Consider the following 26839-nt stretch of genomic DNA (forward strand, 5'->3'; position numbering starts at 1 on the left):
AAAAATGAAATGGTCTTATCTTGAATTCCTGGAAATTCTCTTTTGGCATTAGAGCATAAGTCCCATCAAGGGACTCTTGTTTTTTATCTTCAGAATTCAAAACCAATAAAGAGCAACATGTAACTTTTTAAAACAAAACACTTCATTAGACCTACAGTCAAATTCAGGTTTTTCTTTTGTGTTCACTGATTTTCTTTTTTGTCTCAGTTCTGTATTGTTTTTGACAAAGACTTAATGAGAGTCACCCAGGCAAGTTAAACACTCATTTTGCACTGCTTTCAGCATCTTACACTTACCTTAATCAATTCCAGACACTTGTGATCCCTTGCTGAATCCAGAGCACTTGATAGGACTGTTATTCACCATCAGAACTGACATCAATCAGAGATGCACAACAGTATTTTAGTTTGGCTGGGCTAAACCCACCTTAAGTAATCAGAGATGTACAGCAACGGTTTGGTTGGGCTCAGTCCACTTTAAATAATCAGAGATGCGCAAACAGTATTTTAGTTTGGTTGGGCTCAGTCCACTTCAAGTAATCAGAGATGCACAACAATATTTTTGTTTGGTTGGGCTCAGTCCACTTTAAGTAATCAGAGATGCACAACAGTATTGTTGTTTGGTTGGGTTAAGCCCAATTTAAGTAATCAGAGATGCACAACAGTATTTTTGTATAACTGGGCTCAGTCCACTTTAAGTAATCAGAGATGCACAACAGTATTGTTGTTTGGTTGGGCTCAGTCCACTTTAAGTAATAAGAGATGCACAACAGTATTGTTGTTTGGTTGGGCTAAGCCCAATTTAAGTAATCAGAGATGCACAACAATATTTTTGTTTGGTTGGGCTAAGCCCACATTAAGTAATCAGAGATGCACAACACTATTTTTGTTTGGTTGGGCTAAGCCCACTTTAAGTTATCAGAGATGCACAACAGTATTTTTGTTTGGTTGGGCTCAGCTCACTTTAAGTAATCAGAGATGCACAACAATATTTTTGTATAACTGGGCTCAGTCCACTTTAAGTAATCAGAGATGCACAACAGTATTGTTGTTTGGTTGGGCTCAGTCCACTTTAAGTAATAAGAGATGCACAACAGTATTGTTGTTTGGTTGGGCTAAGCCCAATTTAAGTAATCAGAGATGCACAACAATATTTTTGTTTGGTTGGGCTAAGCCCACATTAAGTAATCAGAGATGCACAACACTATTTTTGTTTGGTTGGGCTAAGCCCACTTTAAGTTATCAGAGATGCACAACAATATTTTTGTTTGGTTGGGCTCAGCTCACTTTAAGTAATCAGAGATGCACAACAATATTTTTGTATAACTGGGCTCAGTCCACTTTAAGTAATCAGAGATGCACAACAGTATTGTTGTTTGGTTGGGCTCAGTCCACTTTAAGTAATAAGAGATGCACAACAGTATTGTTGTTTGGTTGGGCTAAGCCCAATTTAAGTAATCAGAGATGCACAACAATATTTTTGTTTGGTTGGGCTAAGCCCACATTAAGTAATCAGAGATGCACAACACTATTTTTGTTTGGTTGGGCTAAGCCCACTTTAAGTTATCAGAGATGCACAACAGTATTTTTGTTTGGTTGGGCTCAGCTCACTTTAAGTAATCAGAGATGCACAACAATATTTTTGTTTGGTTCAAACAGAAACTAGCTGCACTGGTTCATATTTCCATGTATCTGCCCAACTAAGTTTCCTTTCTGGCAGTGACCACTTTGTCCGATTAGCTTGGATCCACATTTGGACTGCCTTTGTTGATTTTGATTCCTCCTCTACCCTACAGATTTCCTCTTGGACCATCTCCCTCCTTTCAACTTTGTTCTCATTCTTCCATTGTTCTTAACTTTAGTCCTTCCCTCCCAACATTTGCTGAACCTACAATGTCCCTATTCCTTAGCCTGCTCTCTGCCTGGTCCACTGCTTGGCTCACTAATCATTTCCTTCTATTTTGAGATACAGGTTATCTCATTTTGTACATACATGTACAATATAAGTGTGCTTCCTTTATACATGTACAATATAACTGTACTCCCTTTATACATACATGCACAGCATAAGTGTACTCCCTTTGTACATACATGTACAGTATAAGTGTACTCCCTTTCTACATGCACAATATAAGTATTCTCTTTATACATACAGGCATAATATAAGTGAATGAATGAATAATAAAAAATTAAAGTCGCCTATGTACCTGGTGCTTTAGCGACTGGTTAAGTCTCGAATGTCGAGATTCTTAATTAGAACTGTATAAATGGTACTGCTACAGTTCCGTGTTTATTTGTGAGTGTCACACTTCTTATTTGGTCTGTCTGGATGAGGCAATAGTGGAAAGAAATTTAGGATAGGCTACTGGCAAGCTTTCTCACATACCCACATTGGCTGAATCCTAGACTCGAACCCACACAGACAGAGGTGAGATGGCAGTGATCTGTAACGGAAAGCGCTTTAGACCATTCGGCCACTTGGGGCCCCTGTACTCCTTTGTACATGTACAATATAAGCGTACTCCCTTTTTACATATGTGTACACTATAAGTGTACTCCCTTTATATATTCATGTGCAGTGTGAGTGTACTTCCTTTACATATACATGTGCAGTATCTCACGACAATGAATGTTGGATCTTGTAAAATACATATTATCAAAAGACTGCATAAACTGAGTTAAGAGACATCAGTTTCCAAAAGTATTTGGCATTGTTATTCTCAGTATATTTTTATTAAAAAAAAGAAGTTTCTCACCATGAGTGATTTCAATTTGGGGTTATTTTTCATTGGATTTTTATTGTTCACCATCAGAAACATGAAAACTAAATCTCCAAAAATATTAAAAATTATAAAATGGAATTAGGTGATATTGATATAATGTATATATTTATATGCACTGTAGGTTGCTTTTCTTTCTTTTCATTAGGGACTGTAATGAATTGTTTGATTGTAACCAAAATGGAAGAGAAAAATTGCCATATCTTAAAGAACCAAAAGTGCCACTTTAGCCTTGACATTATCATGTTTATTCAAAGCACTGGGCCACTTGCTTTTTGCCAGCGTATGTGCTGCAATCATGTGTACCAGTAGTGACAGATACATTATACAGAAATATGAAACAGGCATGAACAAATCTGAGTCATGAAAAGAAACGGGTCCTCAGAATTACAGACAGGCTAATAAAAATTGATGTTGGGGCATCGCGATTCTATACCTGTCTAGCTTGCACACAGGAAACTCATAATTCAGTCTAAGCAGGAATGGCGCATGTACTGTGAGTAAAGAAACCTAACACCAAACTCTCATGCACCAGCACCCTAACCCACTTGGCTGTCATCCCTATAAAAGTTAAAAGATAAGGACTCAAGGTGACCAAGAACTCTATTGCCAGTCAGACAAAATTCAACTCTAAGGTATATGCACATAAACTGTGTGTTTCTATTAGAAATACAAGTTATATACATGAAATTATAATTGTCAACTGACATCTATATACAACTACATGGCATGGTCCCATACAGTGATATCCTTTACAATGCTATTTGGATAATACAGCTACATGGCATGGTCCCATACAATGGTATCCTTTACAATGATATTTTTGAATAATACAACTACATGGCATGGTCGTATACAGTGGTATCCTTTACAATGATATTTTTGGATAATACAACTACATGGCATGGTCCTATACAATGGTATCCTTTACAATGATATCTGAGTAAAACAACTACGTGGCATGGTTCTATACAATGATATCCTTTACAATGATATTTGGATAATACAACTACATGGCATGGTCCCATACAATGATATCTTTTACAGTGATATTTGGATAATACAACTATATGGCATGGTCCCATACAATGATATCCTTTACAACGATATTTGAGTAATATAGTAATGTTTTTTATAAATAGTATTATATGTTTGATGGGACCCTCATGACTCTGATCAAAAGAAAACCTGCACTTTGTGAGTCTCAAAAGGAGGCTCACTGTCAAGCTTTATCATCAAAAAATTGCAGAGTTTCATTGGTTGTGAATATTTATCTTGATACTTGTATTTATTTTAACTTCAGGATATGGATGATGATGATGATGATGATGATGACGATGATGATGATGATGATGAGGAGGAGGAGGATGAAGAAGAGGATGAAGAAGAAGATGAGACAGAGTTGGAAACAGAGAGATCAGTGGTTAAGAACACACCAGTTAGGCGATAAGCTGTATTGAAATATGACTTTATATATTGTAAACAACAGTACAGATTGTTATCTGCCAAATGGTGCTCCCGATCAACAAAGATTCCTTCCATTCAGCAATTGACAGAGTGACTGTGAAAGAGTGAGAGAGAGAGAGAGATTTGTAGAATAGAAAGTTTTTGTGTGTGACACTAGGAGAGAAAGATGAAATCCATGTTCTTAGGTTCAACTTGAGATTGTTTTATTATGCCTGAGAATGTTGTTTTTCATCTTCCAAATAAGACCATGCATCATCTGAAAACATTTTATTTTCTGTGCAACGATTTGTTTAACTTACTGCAGTAGATATTATATTGAGATTGTATCTACTATTTACTTATCATTTTTCTCTTCCCATTGTTCGGTCCTGATTGGGGCCAATATCAAGCTAAAAACATGAAGATTTAGATCAATAGATTATTTTCTGTCTCTGTTAAAGTTCTTAATTTAGAGTATCTGTCCTCAAACTGTTTTAAAAACAATCAATTTGCTTTACATCAGTTTATGGTATATATTATGATTCAGAATTTAAATTTTGATTCCGAGCCACAGTAACTAGAATTTGCCTCCCCTCCAAACGTTTTCAGTTTGGTTGCTGCCTGAAAAATCAATAAAAACTTTAATTCAGGTAAGTATGAAAGTAATATTGAAATAGTAATAATAAATATGTTAATGTTTAGAAACAGTATTACAGGTAAGTAGAGTATGCAGTGCTGTATTGTTAATATTTTGTGTACTCCATATGTGAAAAAGCTTTGTCTCTTCATCTGTGCCAAAATGTTTTATTTTTGTATGTTCTTAGCAGAAGATGGCTATATGAATACACTAGAAAAAGTTACCATTCAAGAAAAAAATGAAGTTTGACTGTAAAGAAAAGTGCTAAGAACAAAAACCAAGATCCCAATACTTTGTACAAATGTTGACTTACTGCTACATGTGGAATACAAATTTCCTTTTTTGTGATTTAGAAAAAGAAATTGTTCTTTTTTTGACTCACCCTTCTATCAGCATTACAGCACTAACAACATAAACTAAAAGTGTAAATGTAATCTCCAAAATAGAAAAAATAGTAGTTCCAAGCTATTGTTTCTTTTTCTAATGAGAATTTAAAATCTTTGCATCTGTTGCAATTTACTAAGTAATTATAATCGAGGTTTCTTCAAACGAACAGATTGGAATTTAGAAGTTAGTGTAAAAATGAATGACATATTGTCTGATTTGGGGCAGTTCTTTTCAGCAACTGGTCACAGACCAGAAGAGGTTATGGGATGGTCTTTCAATCATCATCATCCATCCATTACCTCGAGTTTGTTATCACTACTCCTTCGCTATGTGTTGGGATTGTCATGAAACTTTACAAACACACATTCATCCCATGGTCTAATTGGTCCTGAATGAAAATGCTGTCATACAAATCTTGCTATTGTGACTTCTCTTGAATGGATAGGGTTTGCACTAAGAGACTTCGTAAGATGTCTAGTTGGTCCTGAATGAAAATGGTACTGGTCTTACATCTAGTATGGTCACCATGGTAACCATCTTGAAAGTCGTTAAAGGATGGTCATGTTGACATGGAGTTTTTACTGAAAGACTTATTATGATGTCTAGCTGGTCCTGAATGAAAATGGTACTGGTCTGAAATCTAGTATGGTCACCATGACAGCCATCTTGAAAGTCGTTAAAGGATGGTCATGTTGACATGGAGTTTTCACTGAAAGACTTATTATGATGTCTAGCTGGTCCTGAATGAAAATGGTACTGGTCTGAAATCTAGTATGGTCACCATGGCAGCCATCTTGAAAGTCGTTAAAGGATTGTCATGTTGACATGGAGTTTTCACTGAAAAACTTATTATGATGTCTAGCTGGTCCTGAATGAAAATGGTACTGGTCTGAAATCTAGTATGGTCACCATGACAGCCATCTTGAAAGTCATTAAAGGATGGTCATGTTGACATGGAGTTTTCACTGAAAGACTTATTATGATGTCTAGCTGGTCCTGAATGAAAATGGTACTGGTCTTACATCTATTATGGTCACCATGGCAACCATCTTGAAAGTCGTTAAAGGATGGTCATGTTGACATGGAGTTTTCACTGAAAGACTTATTATGATGTCTAGTTGGTCCTGTTATCGCTGCTCCTCCTGAATGGATATTGACTTTTCACCAAATGATTTCTTCAACTGTCTAGTTGATCCTAAACAAAATATGGTACCAATGTGAGGTCCAATATGGCTGCTACAGTGGCCATCTCGAAAATAATGCTATCACTACTACATGAATATTCATATCAGCAGTGGATTTTCACTAAAAGACTTCTTATAATGTTTTGTTGATCCTAAATCAAAATGGGGCTGATCTGATGTCCAGTATGTGACCATCTTGAAAATCATATTTTCACTACTTCTCAAGTGGAAAGTTATTTGTCATAGAATTTCTGTCTGAAGAGTTTTTATGGCAGCTAGTTGGTCTTTAATGAAAACAACTAACCTTCAATATGGCTACCATGGTTATTTATTAACTCAAATTACTTGTATAGTGTAAATCATTATTATGACAATTATGCTGAAATTTATTTTAATAAATATAAATCTTGTGAAAATTTCAATTTGCAAAGTTTTACAAGGGTGTTTCTTTTACATCAGTTCCATATATGATGTAGACAACTATCTGTGATAATTTGTTATATATCAGTTTAAAGTTTGCTTCACTGTCCACACACATATCCTTATTGCAGTTCATTCTGTCGTGCCATATGTTTAGAGTATTTATATTTAATGTTATTCTAATCTCCAAGGAAATAGATAGAAAGTTAGGTTAGTTGGATTGGGTTAGATAGATAGATACACCAAATATTCCAATGTATATTTTAATTCTCTGTGTTCATAGAAACTACATTCTGAACACAAATGCACATATTCTCCAAATGACTTTTTAAAATGCTTCATTTTATTCATTGAAAATGTAATCTGTACTGCACGCATGTGACAAAACAGGTCAGCTCTGGAGATTTGCAAAATTTGGTCAGGAAATTTGACTTAAATCAGGAGGATTTTCATCCACATGGTTTTTAGTTTGCAAATGCTTTAGATTTTGTCATCTGAGCATTGAGAGATAATGGATAGTTAGATAGTTTTAAATACTAAAGCCAAACTGACCTGTTTTATGCAACTTGAGCTTTTTAGTAATGACAAATCCAACCATAATCTGTTAATGTCTTTATTCCTATCCGAATTACTTCTAATGGCACATAGTATAATCCATCTCCACAAACTTGAATTTAACATTAAAGATCTGAAGCTAATCTGGCCCATTGACATCTTGAATCCTATTCGAATTACGTCTTATCACATGTAGTATAGTCCATCTCCACAAACTTGAATTTAATATTAAAATATGAAGATAAACTGGCCCATTGACATCTTGAATCCTATTTGAATTCTTTCTTATCACATGTAGTATAATCCGTCTCCACAACCTTGAATTTGATATTAAAGATCTGAAGCTAATCTCGCCCATTGACATCTTGAATCCTATTCGAATTACTTCTTATCACATCTAGTATAATCTGTCTCCACAAACTTGAATTTAACATTAAAGATCTGAAGGTTAACTGGCCCATTGACATCTTGAATCTTTTCATATTACTTTTAATGACATGTAGTATAATCCATCTCCACAAATTTGAATTTAACATTAAAGATCTGAAGCTAATCTGGCCCATTGACATCTTGAATCTTTTTTTAATTACTTCTGATCACGCAGTAGAATCCAGTGGTCAATTTTAGGTTATTGTCTGTTAAATTAGCAATTAAAACGTCATGCTGAAATGGCAAAGTCATCAACATATGATCACTTAAAGTCTTTACTGTAGAAGTAAGGTATGACTGGAAAAATTTCAGTTCCAGAATTTTTCAGTAATACTAGTAGGAGAGTTATGGAAAGGACAGGGGACACCACTTATTTTGGGAGGAAAATTCTCCTTCATGAAAGGTTCACATGTATGGTACTGCAAGTGGCCCTATCAGGAAACATGTTTTGTACAGGAAGTGTCCTTATTAGGAAATGTATTATGTACAGGAGGTGGACTATTAGGAAATGTATTATGTACAGGAGGTGGCCCTATTAGGAAATGTGTTCTGTACAGGAAGTGTCCTTATTATGAAATATGTTTTGTACAGGAAGTGTCCTTAGCAGGATATGTGTTCTGTAAAGTAAGTGGCCCTGTTAGGAAATGTGTTCTGTACTGCAAGTGGCCCTGTTAAGAAATGATGGTTTCAGCAAGAAAAGGAGTATCCACCAGCAGATTACAGTGGGGGTGGGGTTTTTCAAGCAGCATATGCCCCCATTTCTAATCCTGAGAGCACGTCTTTGTCCTGTAAGGTTTTAAAAGTTACTAGCCTTAAGGGTTGGGGAAGATCTTCAGACCTCTCTTAGGAGGACTGAATGTATCCCTCATTTCAAATCAGTAATCACCAAATAATGCATACATTACTATACCAGAAGTTTCTTGTTATTCTTCTACATTATAGTATAAATGTGTGTTACTTTAATTTTATTATCAAGATGTTGATAGAAATGTACAATATTATTAATGCTACATTGTAGTATAAGTGTGTCTTACAGTAAATCTGTCATCACAGTATTGATAAAATTATATACAATATTGTTAGTGCTACATTGTAGTTTAAGTGTGTCTTTGAGTAAATATGTCATCACAGTATTGATACAATTATATACAATATTGTTATTTCTACACTGTAGTATAAGTGTGTCTTACAGTAAATATGTCATCACAGTATTGATAGAAATGCACATCATTATTATCTTAAGTGCACATACTCATGAATATTTTTGCAAATTATGATGAAGAAAAAATAATAATGCACAAAAAATCTTTAAAAATATTAAATTCTGGATATTTTGAAGTTTACAATTTAATGGCATAAGTTTGTACACATGCTGCATAACCAGTCCTTGATTTTGATGGCCTAAGTATGAACACGTATTGCATCACCACTCCTTGATTTTGATGGCCTAAGTATGTACACGTATTGCATAACCAATCCTTGATTTTGATGGCCTAAGCATGTACATATATTGCATAACCAGTCCTTGATTTTGATGAAGATGGTCTGTAATGTTTTGAATTTTGACAGAGGATATTGGAACATTTGACTGGTGACAAATTTGACTGATGACAGTACATTTTAGCTGCATTCAGCCAAATCAGGGGTAAAGAACTGGCTGACTACATGACGTTTAACTGCCTAATAGTGTGGACTGTCATCATACCATTTCTGTGTTAACCTATTTACAAAATGAAAAAATGGCAACAAGTTATTAACCCTATTATTATACTGCCAGATGTATATGAGTTACTGTATATTGTACTTTAACCTTGTCAAACACCTGCCTGTTAAAGGCAGCTTAATCAGCCTGTTTTTTTATACACAAAATAAAAAACTTGTGTATTGTAGAGGAAACTACTCTATTAAGCATTATTATCTGTTCATGATTTAGACATGTGCACAGTCCATCATTGGATATATCTACAGTCTATCACTGGATATGTGTAAATTCCATTGTTGGATAAGTGTATAGTCCATCATTGGATCTGTGTAAGGTCCTTCATTGGATATGTGTACAGTCCATCATTGGATATGTGTACATTCCATCATTGGATATATGTACAGTCTGTCGTTGGATATATGTACAGTCCATCATTGGATATATGTATGGTCCATCATTGGATATCTGTACAGTCCATCATTGGATATATGTACAGTCCATCATTGGATATGTGTATAGTCCGTCATTGGGTTTTGGGGTGGGGTATCTAACTTTTTTCATGGCAAAACTGGATTCTTTGTTGTATTGGTTGCACTGAGCGATGTCAGTGACTGTTTTTTTTTCTTTCTGTTACATATACTGTAAGAAAGAATTAAATGTTTTCCATAAAGTATTAAATATTCTTCATATAAAAGTGTTTCCCATAAAGTAGCTTCAGATGTCTGTGGTTCTTGCTACACATTCATACAGAGATGCCATTAAAAAAGATTCACCTATAATATATTGGCCAAAATTTAGTTCATGAAGCTATTCTTCAGTGTATGAATTTCTGGACTGTAAACTCAATGTCTTTAATAAGGTTAATGACAATACCACTGTCCACAAATCAAAATAGATTTGTCAAGACCTTTTATAATGTATGTGCTGAACAAATTTAATACCTATATAGCAAATTTAACACCTGTCCAGCAAATCCAACACCTTTACATTAAATCCAACACCTTTACAGCATATTCAAGATCTATCCTGCAAAACCAACACCTATACAGCAATTTCAAGAGCTTTCCAGCAAATCCAACACCTTTACAGCTATTCTAGACCTTTCACAGCAAATCCAACACCTATACAGCAAATTCAACACCTATACAGTATTGAAAAAGTTTAGACGCACTTGAAATTGCATGAGAACATCTGACTAGCGAAAATGTATAACCTCTCTAAATTAATTTTTGGGAATTATTGTGACAAAAATAAAAATATGGCGTGTAGTTGTAGAGTTTTAAAAAAATACTAAACAAATGACAGCAGATAAATCCAGAAGTTTGTTAGAAAATATCAGCTGTTAAATTTTAAAAAATTTGTCACCAGGACAAATTTATTTCACATGCATGTAACTGAAAATGTCTTCCACATTAATAGCCTCCTGTAAAATTATATAGCACTTCATAAAATTTGTTTTTTAATATGAATAAATTCTAGCCCAACTAAAAGTGTTGCTTGTACATGTGTGTTAAATCAGGGGTCTCAAACACATGGCCTATGGGCTGCATGCAGCCTGCCAAGCTGTATCTTGTGGCTTACAAAATGGTTGGCATCACAAGGTGTTATGAGTGATAACAAAGGTAGTGCAGCCCTTGGGCCATCGAAATACTCTCATGTGTCCCTCAGAATAGTATGAGACCCCTGATCGAAATTTTTGCATTGTAAGATGCCGCTACATAATGTACCCACCATTTTTTACTGTACTGTTCAGAGACGAGAAGAGCTTTTGTAATGGTCTGTTGTCCAACATCAGTACATCCATTAACATAACTGTTATCGCTGTTGCTAAGCTAATGAGTGGAGAGTCACTTTGCACACAGTTTCATTCTGAGAGTTTGTTGAACCTAAATGAAAATTATTCTCCTTGAACATCCTATTTGGCAACAATGGAAGCCATCTTTAAAATCTTATCACTGAGCCTCAGGTGATGGTCATATCAGCTTGGTATTTTCACTTGAAATCTTTGTATGAAATGAATATGGTCCCAAATGAAAATGGTGAGATCTAACATGATTGTCTTGATATCTGTCTTGTAAATCTTGTTACCACTACTCCTCTAGAATGAGGTTTGCATTAAAAGACTTCATATGATTGGTGGATAATCCTAAATTTAAACTGTTATTGACATCCAACATGATGGCTATCTTGAGAACCTTATCACTGCTGAAGATTGATGTGGTGTTTTCACTTCAAGACTTATAGCGGGTTCTGAATTTTAAAAAAAAAGGGGTGGGGGTGCCCAGGTGGCTGAGTGGTCTCAAGCACTCACATTTATAGATCACTGACACATCCCACCTCTGTCTGCATGGGTTTTGAATCTCAGCTGAACCAATGTGGGTATGTGAGAAAGTCATTAACTCCCTCTTGGTGGTTCTTCCTGGAGTCTTCTCAGGTTCTTTCTCCACCAGATATACTGCCTGCCATGTATAGTTACTATCATGCTGAAAAATGGTGTTAAACTGTACAAAACCAATCAAACACTCTCAATAACAGTGATGCGAATTGGCCATTCATTATAATGGTCATCCTGAAAATTTCATTGCTGCTACTTCCCTAGAATGGATGGTTATATCAACATTTCGCGAAAAGACTTGTTATAGTATTGGTTGATCCTAAATGAAAATTTATATGCTATTGTAAGCAAGATTTCAAACCAGATCTACTTGACAATGGGGTTAAGCTGAATATCACTGCTTGCTTTTTGTACTTAAGTGAACTCATGAAAAATGTGACTTCTACTTATACAAATGAGTTTTGACCAGACGTATTTCATTATTTTTCAATAAGTAAATTGATAGTCTGCCGTTTCTTTTATTTCAAGGTAAAAAGTCTTGACTCGGGTTTACAGACTTTCTAACGTGTGAGAATTATAACACCAAGTAACAACGGTTTTTTTGAGATTTTTTAAAATCAAATCCATTTTATAGATACGTCTGAAGAATTCCTTGAATAATGCCAGCCCAATAACTTGTTTTTTTCCAGCAAAATATTAGTTAGGAATTAAGTTCATCAACATCAATTTCAGGGTCAAAGTCATTTTTAAGCTTTTTGAACAGCTCTTATATTATAAACATGCTAATTCATGCATTTAAACAATATTGTCATGAAACTGAGTATGTTTTGAGTTTCTCTAGATTATCTGAGATAATTTATACTTGTCAATTAAAAAAGATTAAAGGCAAGAACAACTAGCTTCTCAAATTCATAAAAAAAAATTTTGTCACTTGAGAATCTGCCCCTTTGAGGGACTATTTTGATGAATGTTTTGAAGAGTGATGTCCATTTCTGTCTGTCTGCTATTTTGTATTTAAGAGTTTTAAATGTATTAAAATATATCAACTTTTCCATTACATCTTGCACTGGTTTGGTTTCAATGAGCATGTTAGTGGCTGATCAGTTATGCTCTGGTCTGACTTTGGCATACTGGACTGAGGCTGTGTGATCAATGGAGGACATGCTGCTGTTCTGAGATTTATGTTGCTCATGCTTCCACACTGCCTCTGCTGTTCTCCTCAGATCATAGTCCATAGTTGAAGTATGGATGAGACTGCACCAGGGTGAACAATACAGTGGCTTTGTAGACCTTCAGTTCTGTTTGCAGTCTGATGCCTCTGTACTCTCAGACACTTGCTTTGGCAATTCTGGCATTGGTTTCATCATGGATGTGTACTATATTTGACAGTGTACTGCTGAGGTAGGTGAACTTGTCCACCATCTGATTCACTGTGATGGTAAGCCAATCATCCTCATGGATTTAGCATTCAGGGAACATTCATCTGTAAATAGGAGATGACAAAACAGTCACTTCCAGTAACTTTGTCTTCACCTGTAGTCCATAGATTAAAGAACTTGATCCCAGTGTTTTCGTCATAGTGTATGACAGAGAGTATCATACAGAAACAGTTTAAAGCCAACATGCAGCCTTGCTTCACTCCATTGTGACTGGGAATGGTTCAAATAATTTCCAATCATCCATAAGTTGGAGCTGATAAACTTAAAGCATCATGTCTCTGGTCCCTCATCATTTCCTGAAACTACACTGACTCTTTTTTAGGAGCCCTTGAATAATGTGATACACAAAGTTTTTCAGTAGAATTTGCATGGGGATTTTTCTGGCTGTTGACAGCAAAGAGATGCTCCTATGGCTGACACATATTTGTCTGTTGCTTTTATACTTTTATAAGTGTATGTTATCAGAACTAAGTTATGGAGCTGTTCCTAATGATCCATAGATTTTCTTCAAGACATAGAAGTTCTTCATGTTATTTCTATTTGCTTAGGACTAAATCTCATCTGCCTTGTTTCCCAGCTATGAGTTGCAGCTCTCTTAGTTGCATTGGACAGTTTTTTTGTTCTTGAAGGCTACTTCCTCAACTCTGAAGTGTTGTCTCTTCAAACAGTTTATTTGAAGTCAATGTTTCTCATTATGTAGTCTTCATTTGGCAGCATATTTCTCATTAAACCAGTCTTGATGTGTGTATGTATGTATATATATATATATATATATATATATATATATATATATATATATATATATATGTTGGGATCGAGGGTTTTCAATGCATCCTATTAGACTGAGCCTTTTAATGATGCCCTGTTGTTACTAGCTGGATTTCAGAAAAAGCCTGTTTAACATTCTTCTTTTTCAGTTTGGAAACATTTAGGTTTATGGGCACTTGTTTGCCTCTTGGTTGTCTGCTAAGCTGAATTAGGATATTGAGCTTGGCGACTATGACTGATCAGTACAACATTCTGCACTTCACATGGCTTTCATCACTTGTACATCCTGCACTTCACATGGCTTTCATCACTTGCACATCCTTCACTTCACATGGCTTTCATCACTTGTACATCATGCACTTCACATGGCTTTCATCACTTGTACATCCTGCACTTCACATGGCTTTCATGACTTGTACATCCTGCACTTCACATGGCTTTCATCATTTGTACATCCTGAACTTCACATGGCTTTCATCACTTGTACATCCTGCACTTCGCATGGCTTTCATCATTTGTACATCCTGCACTTCACACGGCTTTCATCATTTGTACATCCTGCACTTCACACAGCTTTCATGATTTGTACATCCTGCACTTCACATGGCTTTCATGACTTGTACATCCTGCACTTCACATGGCTTTCATCAATTGTACATCCTGCACTTCACACGGCTTTCATCATTTGTACATCCTGCACTTCACACAGCTTTCATGATTTGTACATCCTGCACTTCACATGGCTTTCATCACTTGCACATCCTGCCTCCAGATAATGATGTGATCTTTGAGATGTCAGTGCTTGAATTGTGGGTGCATGCAAGATGACGTTTAGCTGGTAGAAAAGTGTATTGTAATTAGATGGTCAGCAAATATCTTCAATAATAGGAGTCCATTGTTGCATTTGCCAAAGCCATTATTGCAAATTAAGCATGACAGTGTCTGGTGATATGTTCCAACTCGAGCATTGAGTTCACCATAGATGATGAGCTTGTCTGCCTTCTGGAGTAAGAGACACCAGGTCTTCATAAAATTTGGACTTGATTTTATCTAGGTTGGTTCTAGTCAGTACCTAAGTGCTGATGATAGTTACATGTATTTCCCACAAAGAGGGAATCATGTTTACATGAATCTATTATTTGCATCCTTTGGGAGCTAGCAGTTATGGCAACTCCAAACCAACTTCACATTGCTCTTCTTTCCTCCTGCCACTCCAAAAGAATGTTTAGCCATCTTCTTCTTTGGTAATTTTTCTGGCCTCAGGGCATCAATCTAAATGTTGAATCTGGCCAGTTCTCTAACAACTAGAGTTGTTCTTCTCACTGTTCTATTTGCTGTCCATTCATAGCTCTGATTGTGAGTGGCATAAACATTGCTTTTTCTGTGTGTAATTTTCAGCAGTTAAGATATTAACCCCAGGTGCAGTATGACCAAATAACCATCCACTGCATATCGACTCATCTCCAGGCATCTCAACATTGTTGTACCACTGGATTCAGACAAGTCTGTATGAGAGGATGAGGTTGACTGCATAACTTTCTTCACTTAAGTTCAACTCACGCAGTATATACACGTACAGTCATTCAACGCTTTGAGAGCATCCCTTCTGCGTAGAAACAATATTCTAAAAAGGGTGGACTCTCGTGAAGGGAGTAAATAGTTAAATTAGACTATATTGGTGTTGTGCAAGGTGACCTTATAAAATGATTTACCAATATTATATATGTTATCAACATAGACAAAATAGACAAACCCTAATCTTTCCTAGGATAGCCGGTACTAAATATTTAGCACTAGACACTAACTGGCTGCAAGTGATACCAGTTAAAAAATCGCAGATTTTACCAGTGCCTTCAACATTGTTTCTGGTTTACTTAATGCCAGCTTAGTGACATAACTGTAGTACTTTGACTCACCTGAACCATTCCTGGACATTGTTACATCATATAGTCTCTGGTACTGAATTTGGTGATGATTTCCTTGATAGTAGTTAGACCATGTCTCTAGCTCCAGCCTTGACCTATGCCATTTACCACAAGGATTGTGTACAATCATTTATATTCTCTGAATACCTAGTTAACAGTGTCACAACTAGAGCATTCCACATCACAGACTACTAGACCAGTAACAGCATGCTGATTCAGCCAACCTGAGCAATTCCTTGACATTCCATCACCTCATACAGACTCTAAGACAGGCTATGATTAAAATACCCTTGATAGCAGGTGCTAGACTCTGGCATTAGAAATCAGCTCATCCCAGACCATGTATCCAGTCCTGAAATAGCCTCGATCTATGCTGTCCACCACTGGGACTAGGTATAGTGATCCATCTTCCTGGTATACTAATCCTGGTCATAACACAGTATCTGGCACACAGTCATGCGTTATTGTCAACATTTATGTCAATAATTGGAGCTGTGAAAGCATCATGGTATGGCATTGGATAGGTCCAATGCTGATCCATTATGACCCAGTATCAATTATGAGCCCACTTTCATGGATACCAGGCACCTGCCTTAGACCTTTTGGTGACAATTATGTGAACTCAAGGTGATCAACATGCCTTAGCATAGAGGGATTTTAAGTGTTGTTCACCTTTCTGACATCTCACTCAACCAGTTCAGTCACAGCTACTTTCGCGGGTTTCCTCTCCACCCCACTCGTACAAGTTTCAGGACACAATGACAATCCTACAATTGTCCAGGGAAGTCCAAACCTTACAGCTTTCAGTTGAATTAGTCTTCTGACCTATATCACATACTCCCCTATCAGTGAGCTCTTACAGTATTACCACAGCTGTCGATCTCTTCAAGAGAAGAAAAAAGACCAGCCTTTTTTAAACTAGCTTCTAGCCACTTAGCATATGATCACATCACTGACATTGCAGTTTGTTTTGAAATTAAAGACCCAAGCATCAACATGACCTGCTTGTTTCAAATGATGACTCCCATGAACTTTGCTCAGTCTTTTACAAGACATGCATGCAAGTCTTGACGATTGAAGTCCTATATGTCAAGAAAACGTTGGATTTGGTATGGCCGATTTTTGCCTGAACTGGAAACCCTTTTTGACCTGCAAAACCTGGTTCATAATGTTGTATGGCTTATATAGTGAATAGGGCAGCTCACCATTCATTCTCTGATACCACAGATACCACAGAAAATGAAACCATGTCCATGCTGCCTTTTTCAGATACCTTAGTGGAGGGAGGTATTCATGCTTCACCATGGAATGATAGACACCTTGACCCATTGGTATTTGGGTTTTCCTAGATTATGCACTAATGACATACATTCCTCATGAAAAGTGTGGTCCAGTTCCTTCAGAGCATAACCCCACTGGAATCTTACTCCATGCCTTTCCAAGAATGTAGCTCTCTCTCTCTCTCTCTCTCTCTCTCTCTCTCTCTCTTCACTTTCAGATGCCATGGAAACCTTGGGATTGGTCCAGAACGAAATTCAGAAGAGAGACCTTACTGGTCAAAAACGCAGAGTGAGCATAAGTTTGAAAAAAGACACGAAATCTTTTATTTCAGTCTTGCTTCATCTCGGATTCCTTGTCAAGAAGGATACATCCTATCTTATTCTGTCCCAGCTCTTCATTCATCTGGGAATGCGATCCAGAACCCGTGGTGTTGAGTTACTCCCTCTTGAACGCCAGTTTGGGATTACTCCAGTGGATCTCCGCTCCACTTGAATAGTCACATCATAGCTTGGGAATCTCTTTGTCTCATTAGTCTTTTCGGTGTAGTGGTGAACCCACCTATTCTATTCCACTGGTTAATGAGATATTCTACAGAGCACCCTCTGCCTCAGTGGCTGCCAGACATTTGCCTATTAAACCCAGAACTGGCTGATGTGCTTACTTCATGCCCTCCTTCCTAGCGAACAGGCTTTGGCCACTTCAGAAGTGCTTCATGGTCTCCTGGAGATAAAGGTTATATCGAATTTCATTAGATTACGAAAGGAGATTTCTTGCTGTAATCTCAACCATTATCTGTTACTTAAGGAGGCAGAAACAAAAACAGTTCCATGGTCTCTGCCCTTCCATTCGTAATTTTCGCATGTGGTGTACTATTTTACAAATCAACATTCAAGTCTGTCATATTCCAAGCATGCTTAAGTTCCTAATGGACCCGGCCAATCCATATTGCATGGTTCTTTTACGCTTCTTTTCCATCTAAATTCTTACCCACTGATATTGCCCTTTGCGACTCTCCTTGTGACGATCTGGAAAGTCTAGTTCTCAACCAGCGTCTCGCCAGCCTCAAATCTGAAAGACAGCGTAGCAAATACCCTTTTCCCGAATCGGAGTAATCTAAATAAACACACCTTTCCATTCATCTCTCAATGTTCCAAAGTCTTGAAGAAGTTAGGGAATCTGGGTACCGACTAAACCTGCGCACCAAGCTCATACAATACATTATATCTGGAAGAAATATCTTTATGAACTTCTGGGGGACAAAACTGATTGAGCTAGACAGCCCACTCAATACCACAAATAAATAAAAAAAATAATTCTACCTATGTTATTCAAGGATAATACATTAGCTCCCATCAAAATCAACCCCTACCATTCGGGACTATATGCAGTTCCATAACACTGATTCTATTTCTATCAGTCTGGCTTTGCTTTCATTGCCCATAACAGGTTCCTGCATACGGGGATCAACCCTTTGTAGTCACATGACTGTCTTCTTTTGACCATTTGTCATATAGACATTACCAAACACCCTCAAGGCAGCGAAGTAATACCTGAAGTGAACGGAGCCGATAAGGAGAGGGAGACCTCAATTGTTCTTGCCATTCAAACAAGGAAGGAACTATATTTCCGCTCAGGATGTCGTCAGTTATACGAAGGGTTATCCGCTCATCCTACAAGAAACGAACACAAGTCCAGATGAATTTCTCATGCATATCGGCTAACAAGGTTAGTATAATTGGCACTGGGATAACATTCGAGCGCAACTGTTCCCTAGCTGACCTCATTCAAGAACGTGGGATGGAGGTCAGAGATGGCAGTATTAAGCTCTTACCTCAAAGGTATTTCAGCCTAAAGTGCCCAGTTTGACCAGGTGCACTGTGTAAAACCGGCATGGTGTATAATTTTAAAAGTTCTACTGAGTGCGGCCACCACCATCACCAATTAACATAGAAGAAAGGAACGGGAAAACAAGAGCAAAGAAATAATACTAAGAAGAGGAAACGATTAGCAACCCGCCAAGCCGTGAACAAAGTAAGTGCACAGAACAAAGGAACTCTCAAACAAAGGAACGATAGGAACACGTAACAGAAAACAAAACAAAAAACAAAGGTGAGACTTGGAGCGGAGGAGCAGACTGGGCGTTATGACAAAAACAAAAGATAAGTCATCATTCAATGCTAGACACATTTTAAGTAGAAGAATGCAAACTAGGTCCAAACAAATGGCTCTATTCAATCCAAACACGCTAACACACAAGCCACCAAACAACCATATCAACAAATCAGTACAAATAATGGATGTATCACAACTCCAAACAGCACCAACAAAGCATGTAAAACAAGCAAGATTAACGCAAGTCGTACCAACCACAGCAAACTCCAATTCAACCAACATCATACTGGGATCCAAAATTCTGGTCACAAACATAGACCAAACAAACCACAAACCAGCAAACATAACTAACACCCCACCCACCCACCAACAGAAACCACTAGAAATACGAAACTACCTGATTGTCCAATGCAGCACAATTCAATAGGTGGAAAAATTCATCCAAATTGAAACTATAGGCCCAATAAAGATCAAAGCAGAGAGACACCATAGCACTCAAAGGAAAACACGAGTCACTTCGAACTCCAAACACAGTGAAACCACAATTAATCTGGCTGAACCCACTAAAACCACTATCTTTAAAAAAGTAATAGCACTAAACGGATGCAACAACTCCTACTTCTTAAACTCACAGCAAATGGAACAGAGACCACCAAAGTCTATCGTCTTAAAAATCACAAGGGACAAGAAACAAACAAAGCAGTTATAGATGCTACCGAGCCAATACCCTCAATAATAAAACTAAGACAGTCAGGATTGTACCATAAGCTGGAAAACTACATAAATAGGCCAAGATTTTGCACCAAATGCCTGCACTGGGGACACTATGCCCTCAGATGTAGATTCAAACCAAGATGTAAGTAATGCGGAGGTCCACACAAAGAAGAATGCCACAAAACTAAACAAAAATGTGCTAACTGTAAAGAAAACCATTATCCTACATCGGCAGAATGCAGATTTGCAATAAAAGAGAAACAAATAGTGGACTTAATGAACGAAAAACACCTCACCTACCATTCTGCCAAAAACATTATTAGTAAAAACAACCCCAACACACCAAAAGCTACCTCTGAAATAATCAATGAGCACCAAAACTCTCCACACAAAATCAGAAGGGAAAACATTGCACCACAAAACATACCCTCGAATCAGGAAACAAAAGAACCAAAAACTACAACCCACATTGTAGCAAACCAAGACCACCCTGATAACACTCCAGATACAAACAAAACTGTCAACCAGACATCCCCAAACCTAACACACACCCCAACACAGAATTAATGCAGGAAGTAATGAACATAACAACAGGAACCCTAATACAAGATCACAATAGCATAATGAGAACCCTCAAAACCGTTTTCACTAAACTAGCTGATTGGACCACACGATTAACAGATAAAGACAACGTCAAAAATGGATATTACAAAAAGTAATAAAATCACCATCTGGCAATGGAACTGCAGAGGAATCTTTAAAAACCTATCAGAACTGCAGAACAAACTGAATAATACGGCCGTAAAACCAGACGTAATGTGCCTACAGGAAACCCTCATAACACAAGAACACAAACGCCTGCCCAAACTACAAGGCTATACCCAGGGAATCTTTAAAAACAGACCCAAGGGGCAGAAAGGGGGTGGACTAGCAATTTTTTTGATAGATACACTAATCTACTATAAAATAATAGAAGTACCCCCTAACCTAAACATCAATAATAGCATCGAAATAATGTCACTAATGATAAATATAGGAACCACAAACATTCAAATAATAAATGCATACGACCCAGGGGGTACCTTTTGCCCTACCAACCTAATCTCACTAAGAGCAATCACTAATAACAACAACAACAATCTAATTATCTGTGGCGACTTCAACGCACACAATGACTTATGGGGAGGTAAAAAGAAAGATCAAAGAGGGAAAATGGTTGAAAAATGGATAACTGAGAACAATCTGGTCATCTTAAATGACGGGTCGAACACTAGATTAAACCCTGAGGTTGGCACTCTCTAGCCATAGACCTAACCATCACTACCCCAAAATTGGCTCAAATCACAAATTGATGGGTGGATCAAGAAGATACGTTAGGAAGTGACCATTTCCCCATCACAATCAATATTCAAACAAAAACTCAACACATTCCAAACGAAACTCCACCTAAATGGAGGTACCAACAGTCAGACTGGGACAAATTCCAATTATTACAAGCTAGAGTAAATCCAGATAACTTGGAAAACCCAAATATTGACATGTATTATGATAACATAACGGACACAATTATAGAGGCAGCTAACCGATGCATCCCAAAGACAACTAATATCCAAAATAAAAACCTGTACCATGGTGGACTAAACAGTGCACTATAGCACATAAAGACAAAAAAGGGCCTTAAATAAATATAAACGCACCAAAAATTCTATCTACTTCCAGCAATATAAGATAAAGAAAAAAGCACTAAAACAAACTATAAAAACTGCTAAAATTAATCTATGGCAAACATTTTGCTCTAAACTGAGTCTAAAATCAAACTCAAAACAAATATGGGACAAGATAAAAGCCATAAAAGGGAAAGCAACTACCCAAGCCCCAAAAATTAAAGATGCCATAACAAATAAAGATAAGGCAGACTTCCTAGCGAAGCATTTTTCGAACATGAGTAGCAACAATAACTACACCAGAAACTTTCAAGAACACAAAAACTAATGGAGGAAACCCAACCTCACTTGTTTCAAGACCAAGGAACAAAAGAATCTCACCTAAATAGCGACATCACAGCACATGAATGGGAGATAGCCCTACGATCCAAAAACGAAACATCCCCTGGTAAGGATCAGTTAGGTTACATTATCTATAAAACAAAACAACTACCTATCAATATAACAATAGCCATAATCAAACTCTTTAATAGGATATGGGATAAAGGCCAACTACCCACCAAATGGAAACAAGCCATAGTAATACCAATCCCCAAGCTAGGTAAAGATCCCAACAACATAAATTCGTACCGACCCATCTCCCTTACAAACAATATTTGCAAAATAATGGAGACAATAATCGCAATAGGTTAAAACACCACCTAGAAACCAATAACCTACTCTCCATAAATCAATGTGGCTTTCGGAACAAACGGTCCACAACTGACCAACTTCTCAGTTTGGAAACAGACATCAAATGCGCTTTTAACACACACAGGAAAGCGATCGCAACCTCATAGCGGTTTTTCTAGACCTAGAAAAAGCGCTCGACCTAGTATGGAGCAATGGACTAATGGCCAAATTAAACCAATTTGGAATAACTGGACGCTTGTTCAACTGGATTGGCGATTTCCTCACAGGTCGGAAAATTACCACAAGAATAGGCAACACCCATTCGGAAAAATTTTCACTTGAAAATGGAACGCCGCAAGGCAGTGTAATAAGTCCCATACTATTTAACCTAATGGTTAACGACCTTGACCTCAATGCAGCCTCCACAAAAATAAACTTGTCACAATTTGCAGATGATAGTGGCATATGGAGGAATGGAAATCCTGCCAATAAAACAGTAGTTAAAGAAATCCAGCAGAGCCTAGACAACATAGGGAAATGGGCGGACAAATAGGGTTTCAAAATATCTCATGACAAAACTGTGGTAGCCATATTCACCCCCAAACGAAATAACAATCTATTCTATCCAAACTTCTATATACAAAATCAATTAATCAAATACGTAACAGTAGTAAAATGCCTAGGAATGTTCTTTGACGACCACCTCACATGGAAAAAGCACACTAAAGAACTCACCCAGAATTGTAACGAAGATCTCAATTTACTCAGGAACATCACAGGGACTGACTGGGGATCCAACCAGGAAACCCTCCTTACGATATATAAAACCCTAATTAGATCAAAACTGGATTACGGTTGCCAAGCATATAACTCGGCTATGCAACCTGTACTACAAAAATTTGACACTATCCAGAGAAAAGCATTACTATTACGCACAGGAACACTCCCCTCAACATCACTAGAAGAACTACAAACACTAACAGGAGAACTACCCTTAAAATTACGTTGGCAAGAACTGCTCCTCTGATACTCCATTCGATTAGATACCCACTCAGACAACCATCCCACCAAAATAGCTATAAACAAGTGTAAAGTTCTCTTCAAACCCAAAATCATACCCACCACACCAAGTGGCAAAGTAATCCTTGAACTAAGAGAAAAATACCTCTACTAAAAAAACGTAACAAACAATACAGACCAGAACAAATCACCATGGTTACCAAAACCACCAAGGATTAACAATGAAGCCACCAAATTAGGCAATGAAGAAGGACAAGAAAACTTACTAAAACCTGTACTGGTAAACGAAATCAACCAAAAATACCCGGACTATGTTAAAATATATACCGATGGATCAAAAACAAACAACCCACCAAGAACAGCAGCAGAAATAGTTTTCCCTGAATTCAATATACAAACGGGATCCAGATTACCTGACTATTGCTCCATTTACACCAATGAATTCTGGGCTATACTTGAATCACTACAATGGATCAAAGACAACCAAATACCTAAAGCAGTCATTATAAGCGATTCCCTAAGCGTTATCGAATCGATCCAAAATCGCAATAACACTCTAGGGAACAATTCCTTGCCAGAGCATGCCAATTAATCGACGATACCACCACAGCACATGAATTAGTCGAGCTCATGTGGATACCGTCGCACATTGGAATCTCTGGCAACGAAACAGCAGGCAAAGTTGCACAAACCAAACTAGGAGATCAAAACTCTATCAAGCTTAACTATAGCTCTACAGAAGCACCAAGCTTCGCACAAACATATATAGACCAAAAATGGCAAGATTTTTGGAACTCCTCCACAAAAGGTAAAAAGCACAATCACCCCCCCCCCCAAATAAAAAACATAGATAGGAACATACAGCTACCTAAGGGTACCTATTTAGAACAGAAAACCATAAACAGGAAAATAACTGGAAAAACTAAACTAGCAAGCAGTTTTGGAAGGTTTATAGGACCCAACCCAGCAACCATTAACTGCTTTAACTGCCACACCACCGAAGATCTACACCATGTATTCAATATATGCCGAAAATATCAACCCGCTAGGAAAATATTTATCAAAAACCAAAAAGAGATTGGATCACCACACACATACCCAGAGTTACTTATTGACTCAATAAAAATAAACAATCAGCATATAAAAATATAAATAAATTCATAGACTCAGCAGGACTTAAGAACAAAATATAATTACTATCCCCACAAAACCCAAAGACCCATTAACTAGCTAAATAAATTTAGAAGCCCCCACATAAAAACCCATAACATATCATTCAATTTTATAAAAAAAATATTAATAAATAATTCACTTACGAAGCACCTGTCAAAAACTAAGGAAACCGCAAAATCGGATGTTCGAGATGTCCTTAACGAACCGAGTAATCAGCTAGGACTCCGGTCCTAGATATCCTTAACGAACCGTGTAATTGGCTAGGACTCCGGTCTCTTGCTAAATAAAGTATAAATAACATTCAATCTCTAAAAACATTAATAAATAAATAACTTAAAGAGGCAATATCTAAAAACTTATAAATAACATAACGTAGGAAACACACCCTAAACACCTCGACTAGTAATACCATAATAACCTTGAAAATCTCTCTTCATACATGATTTCTACTAACAACCTCTATAAGCAGCATAGACCCCCCCCCCTTTTTAGAACATTTTGAAGAAAGAAAGAAAAAAACGCAAGAAACACCAGGCAAATGCAACAAGAAACCAGCAATGTGAAGCAACCAGGACCTTTCCCGAGCTCTCCTTCCCACTAATGACAGCCAACCATTCAACTGTAAGGGACCTTTATGGACCCACAGATTGAGGCCAAACTATCAAGGTTCCTTGAACCCATAAAAGCCTGGGGGAAGTGGCACCATTCCCTTCCCCAGGAACAACTAGCAGGCTGCGGTGCAGTCAGAAAAAGTGGCACATGCACAATTGTGCGCACGCCACTATAATTAAACTCAACAACAACAAAGCACAGTAAGCTACCTTCTCTGGTCGTTTAGCAGTTGCGTGCAATGTTTGTTACTATGATTGGATTTGCAGCAGATTTGTCCCCCTCTAAACTACGTATATGCACAAGCAGTGTATAAAGCCTAATACGTATTTCACATGAAACTCGAAATGCTTAAAATACATTCTGATACGGAGTCGATGCCGGCTCAAGGGGAGCTGGGACACAATTCCCCCTCATACCTTGTCACCTAACTTGTTGCGATCTGTTGACGTATGGTAATAAATCTTAGGTATGTATTATTTTATTTACGTCTCCGTTCGTAGCTTTGTTTGATTTTAGTGATTATGTGTTGATTACGGGTATTCGGTGTTGCAAAGATATTTCTTAACCAGGGTAATTAGGCAATTTCTAGGAGCAGACGTCATAATGTACAACTTTCACGAGACTTTATGACAGTTTCATAAAATGGATCTTCCCTAATATCTTAACATAAGGAATTATCTCGATATTTTTTAGGTATACATGTTTGGTAATTTGAGACAGGAATAATTCTTTGTATTGAGTGTTTCGGTTGTGTGTTTTTTATTGCACGGCATGAATTACCTCTTTTTCGCACGGAAGGTTTGCTGAGGAATAATATAAAAGTCACACAAAAAATCCATGCAAGTGTGAAATTATTAGAATTTCGTGATATATTGTAATTTGGTGATTAGATGTAAGTATTTGTAGTGTTTACGCGTTTAAGAATTTTTCAGTTGAGAACGACTATTGTCTTGAGGTCCTTGGAAATAAGGGAAATATGGACATCAACTTCGATTGGAACGTGGCTCCTGTGAAGGGGACAATTCGTGAAGCTGCTTGATGCTTTTTATGATCACGGAAACTAATTCCTCAGCCAATTTTATATAAGAAAAAATTGCAGCTTAATAGGTTTGTGCAAACTGTGTTCATCATTTGTAACGAGCGATCAAAACCAGTCTTCCTGTACTCTCCAAAGAGCTACTTGCCAAATATGAAAAGAGTGTAACCAGATAGGTTTGAATGACATTGTGACAGGTGGCGAAATATGGATATATTTTCAAATTTCTACTTTAGAAAAAATAGAATACTTTGTATCAGAGAAAAAAAGCATATATAATAATCGCTCGAATAAGTTTGACTGTCAGATTAGTTTTGCATGCATTATTTTGTTACTCTAAAGTTCTAGTCGTCCATTATTTGGGTCTGATTCTGTTGATGTCACTGGAGAATTTGTATGCCTACAAAGTGTTTCCAAAATTAGCAGAACACTACGGACCACCCATCCGCTCACCGGTACCCGAGCTATAAATCCTCCTCTCTTTCCGAACAACTTTGACTCTCTCACAAGCGAGTTTATGGCGGAGGAACATCTGGCTAGATGAGCGAA

The 26839-nt window shown here is 37.2% G+C and overlaps 1 protein-coding gene across 2 annotated transcripts in view; it reads left to right on the forward strand.

Annotated features, from left to right (window-relative positions):
- Positions 1 to 11029, forward strand: part of LOC149787290 (CBY1-interacting BAR domain-containing protein 1-A-like) — a 54800-nt gene extending 43771 nt beyond the window's left edge. Inside the window, exons 7-8 of one of the 2 annotated variants that reach the window (XR_016425147.1) lie at positions 4083 to 8330; positions 8364 to 11029. Coding sequence is in view for 1 of the 2 variants with exons in the window: in XM_089977826.1 (XP_089833952.1) it covers positions 4083 to 4229 (147 nt within the window). In the remaining variant the exon portion in view is untranslated. Of the gene's footprint in view, positions 1 to 4082 lie in introns of both variants that reach the window. The other variant, XM_089977826.1, reaches the window with a different exon arrangement.
- The last annotated feature ends 15810 nt before the right edge of the window (positions 11030 to 26839 follow it).

The sequence above is a fragment of the Sinohyriopsis cumingii genome, chromosome 12, assembly GCF_028554795.1.
Source record: "Sinohyriopsis cumingii isolate HCF-2022 chromosome 12, ASM2855479v2, whole genome shotgun sequence".
Classification (NCBI taxonomy): domain Eukaryota; kingdom Metazoa; phylum Mollusca; class Bivalvia; order Unionida; family Unionidae; genus Sinohyriopsis; species Sinohyriopsis cumingii.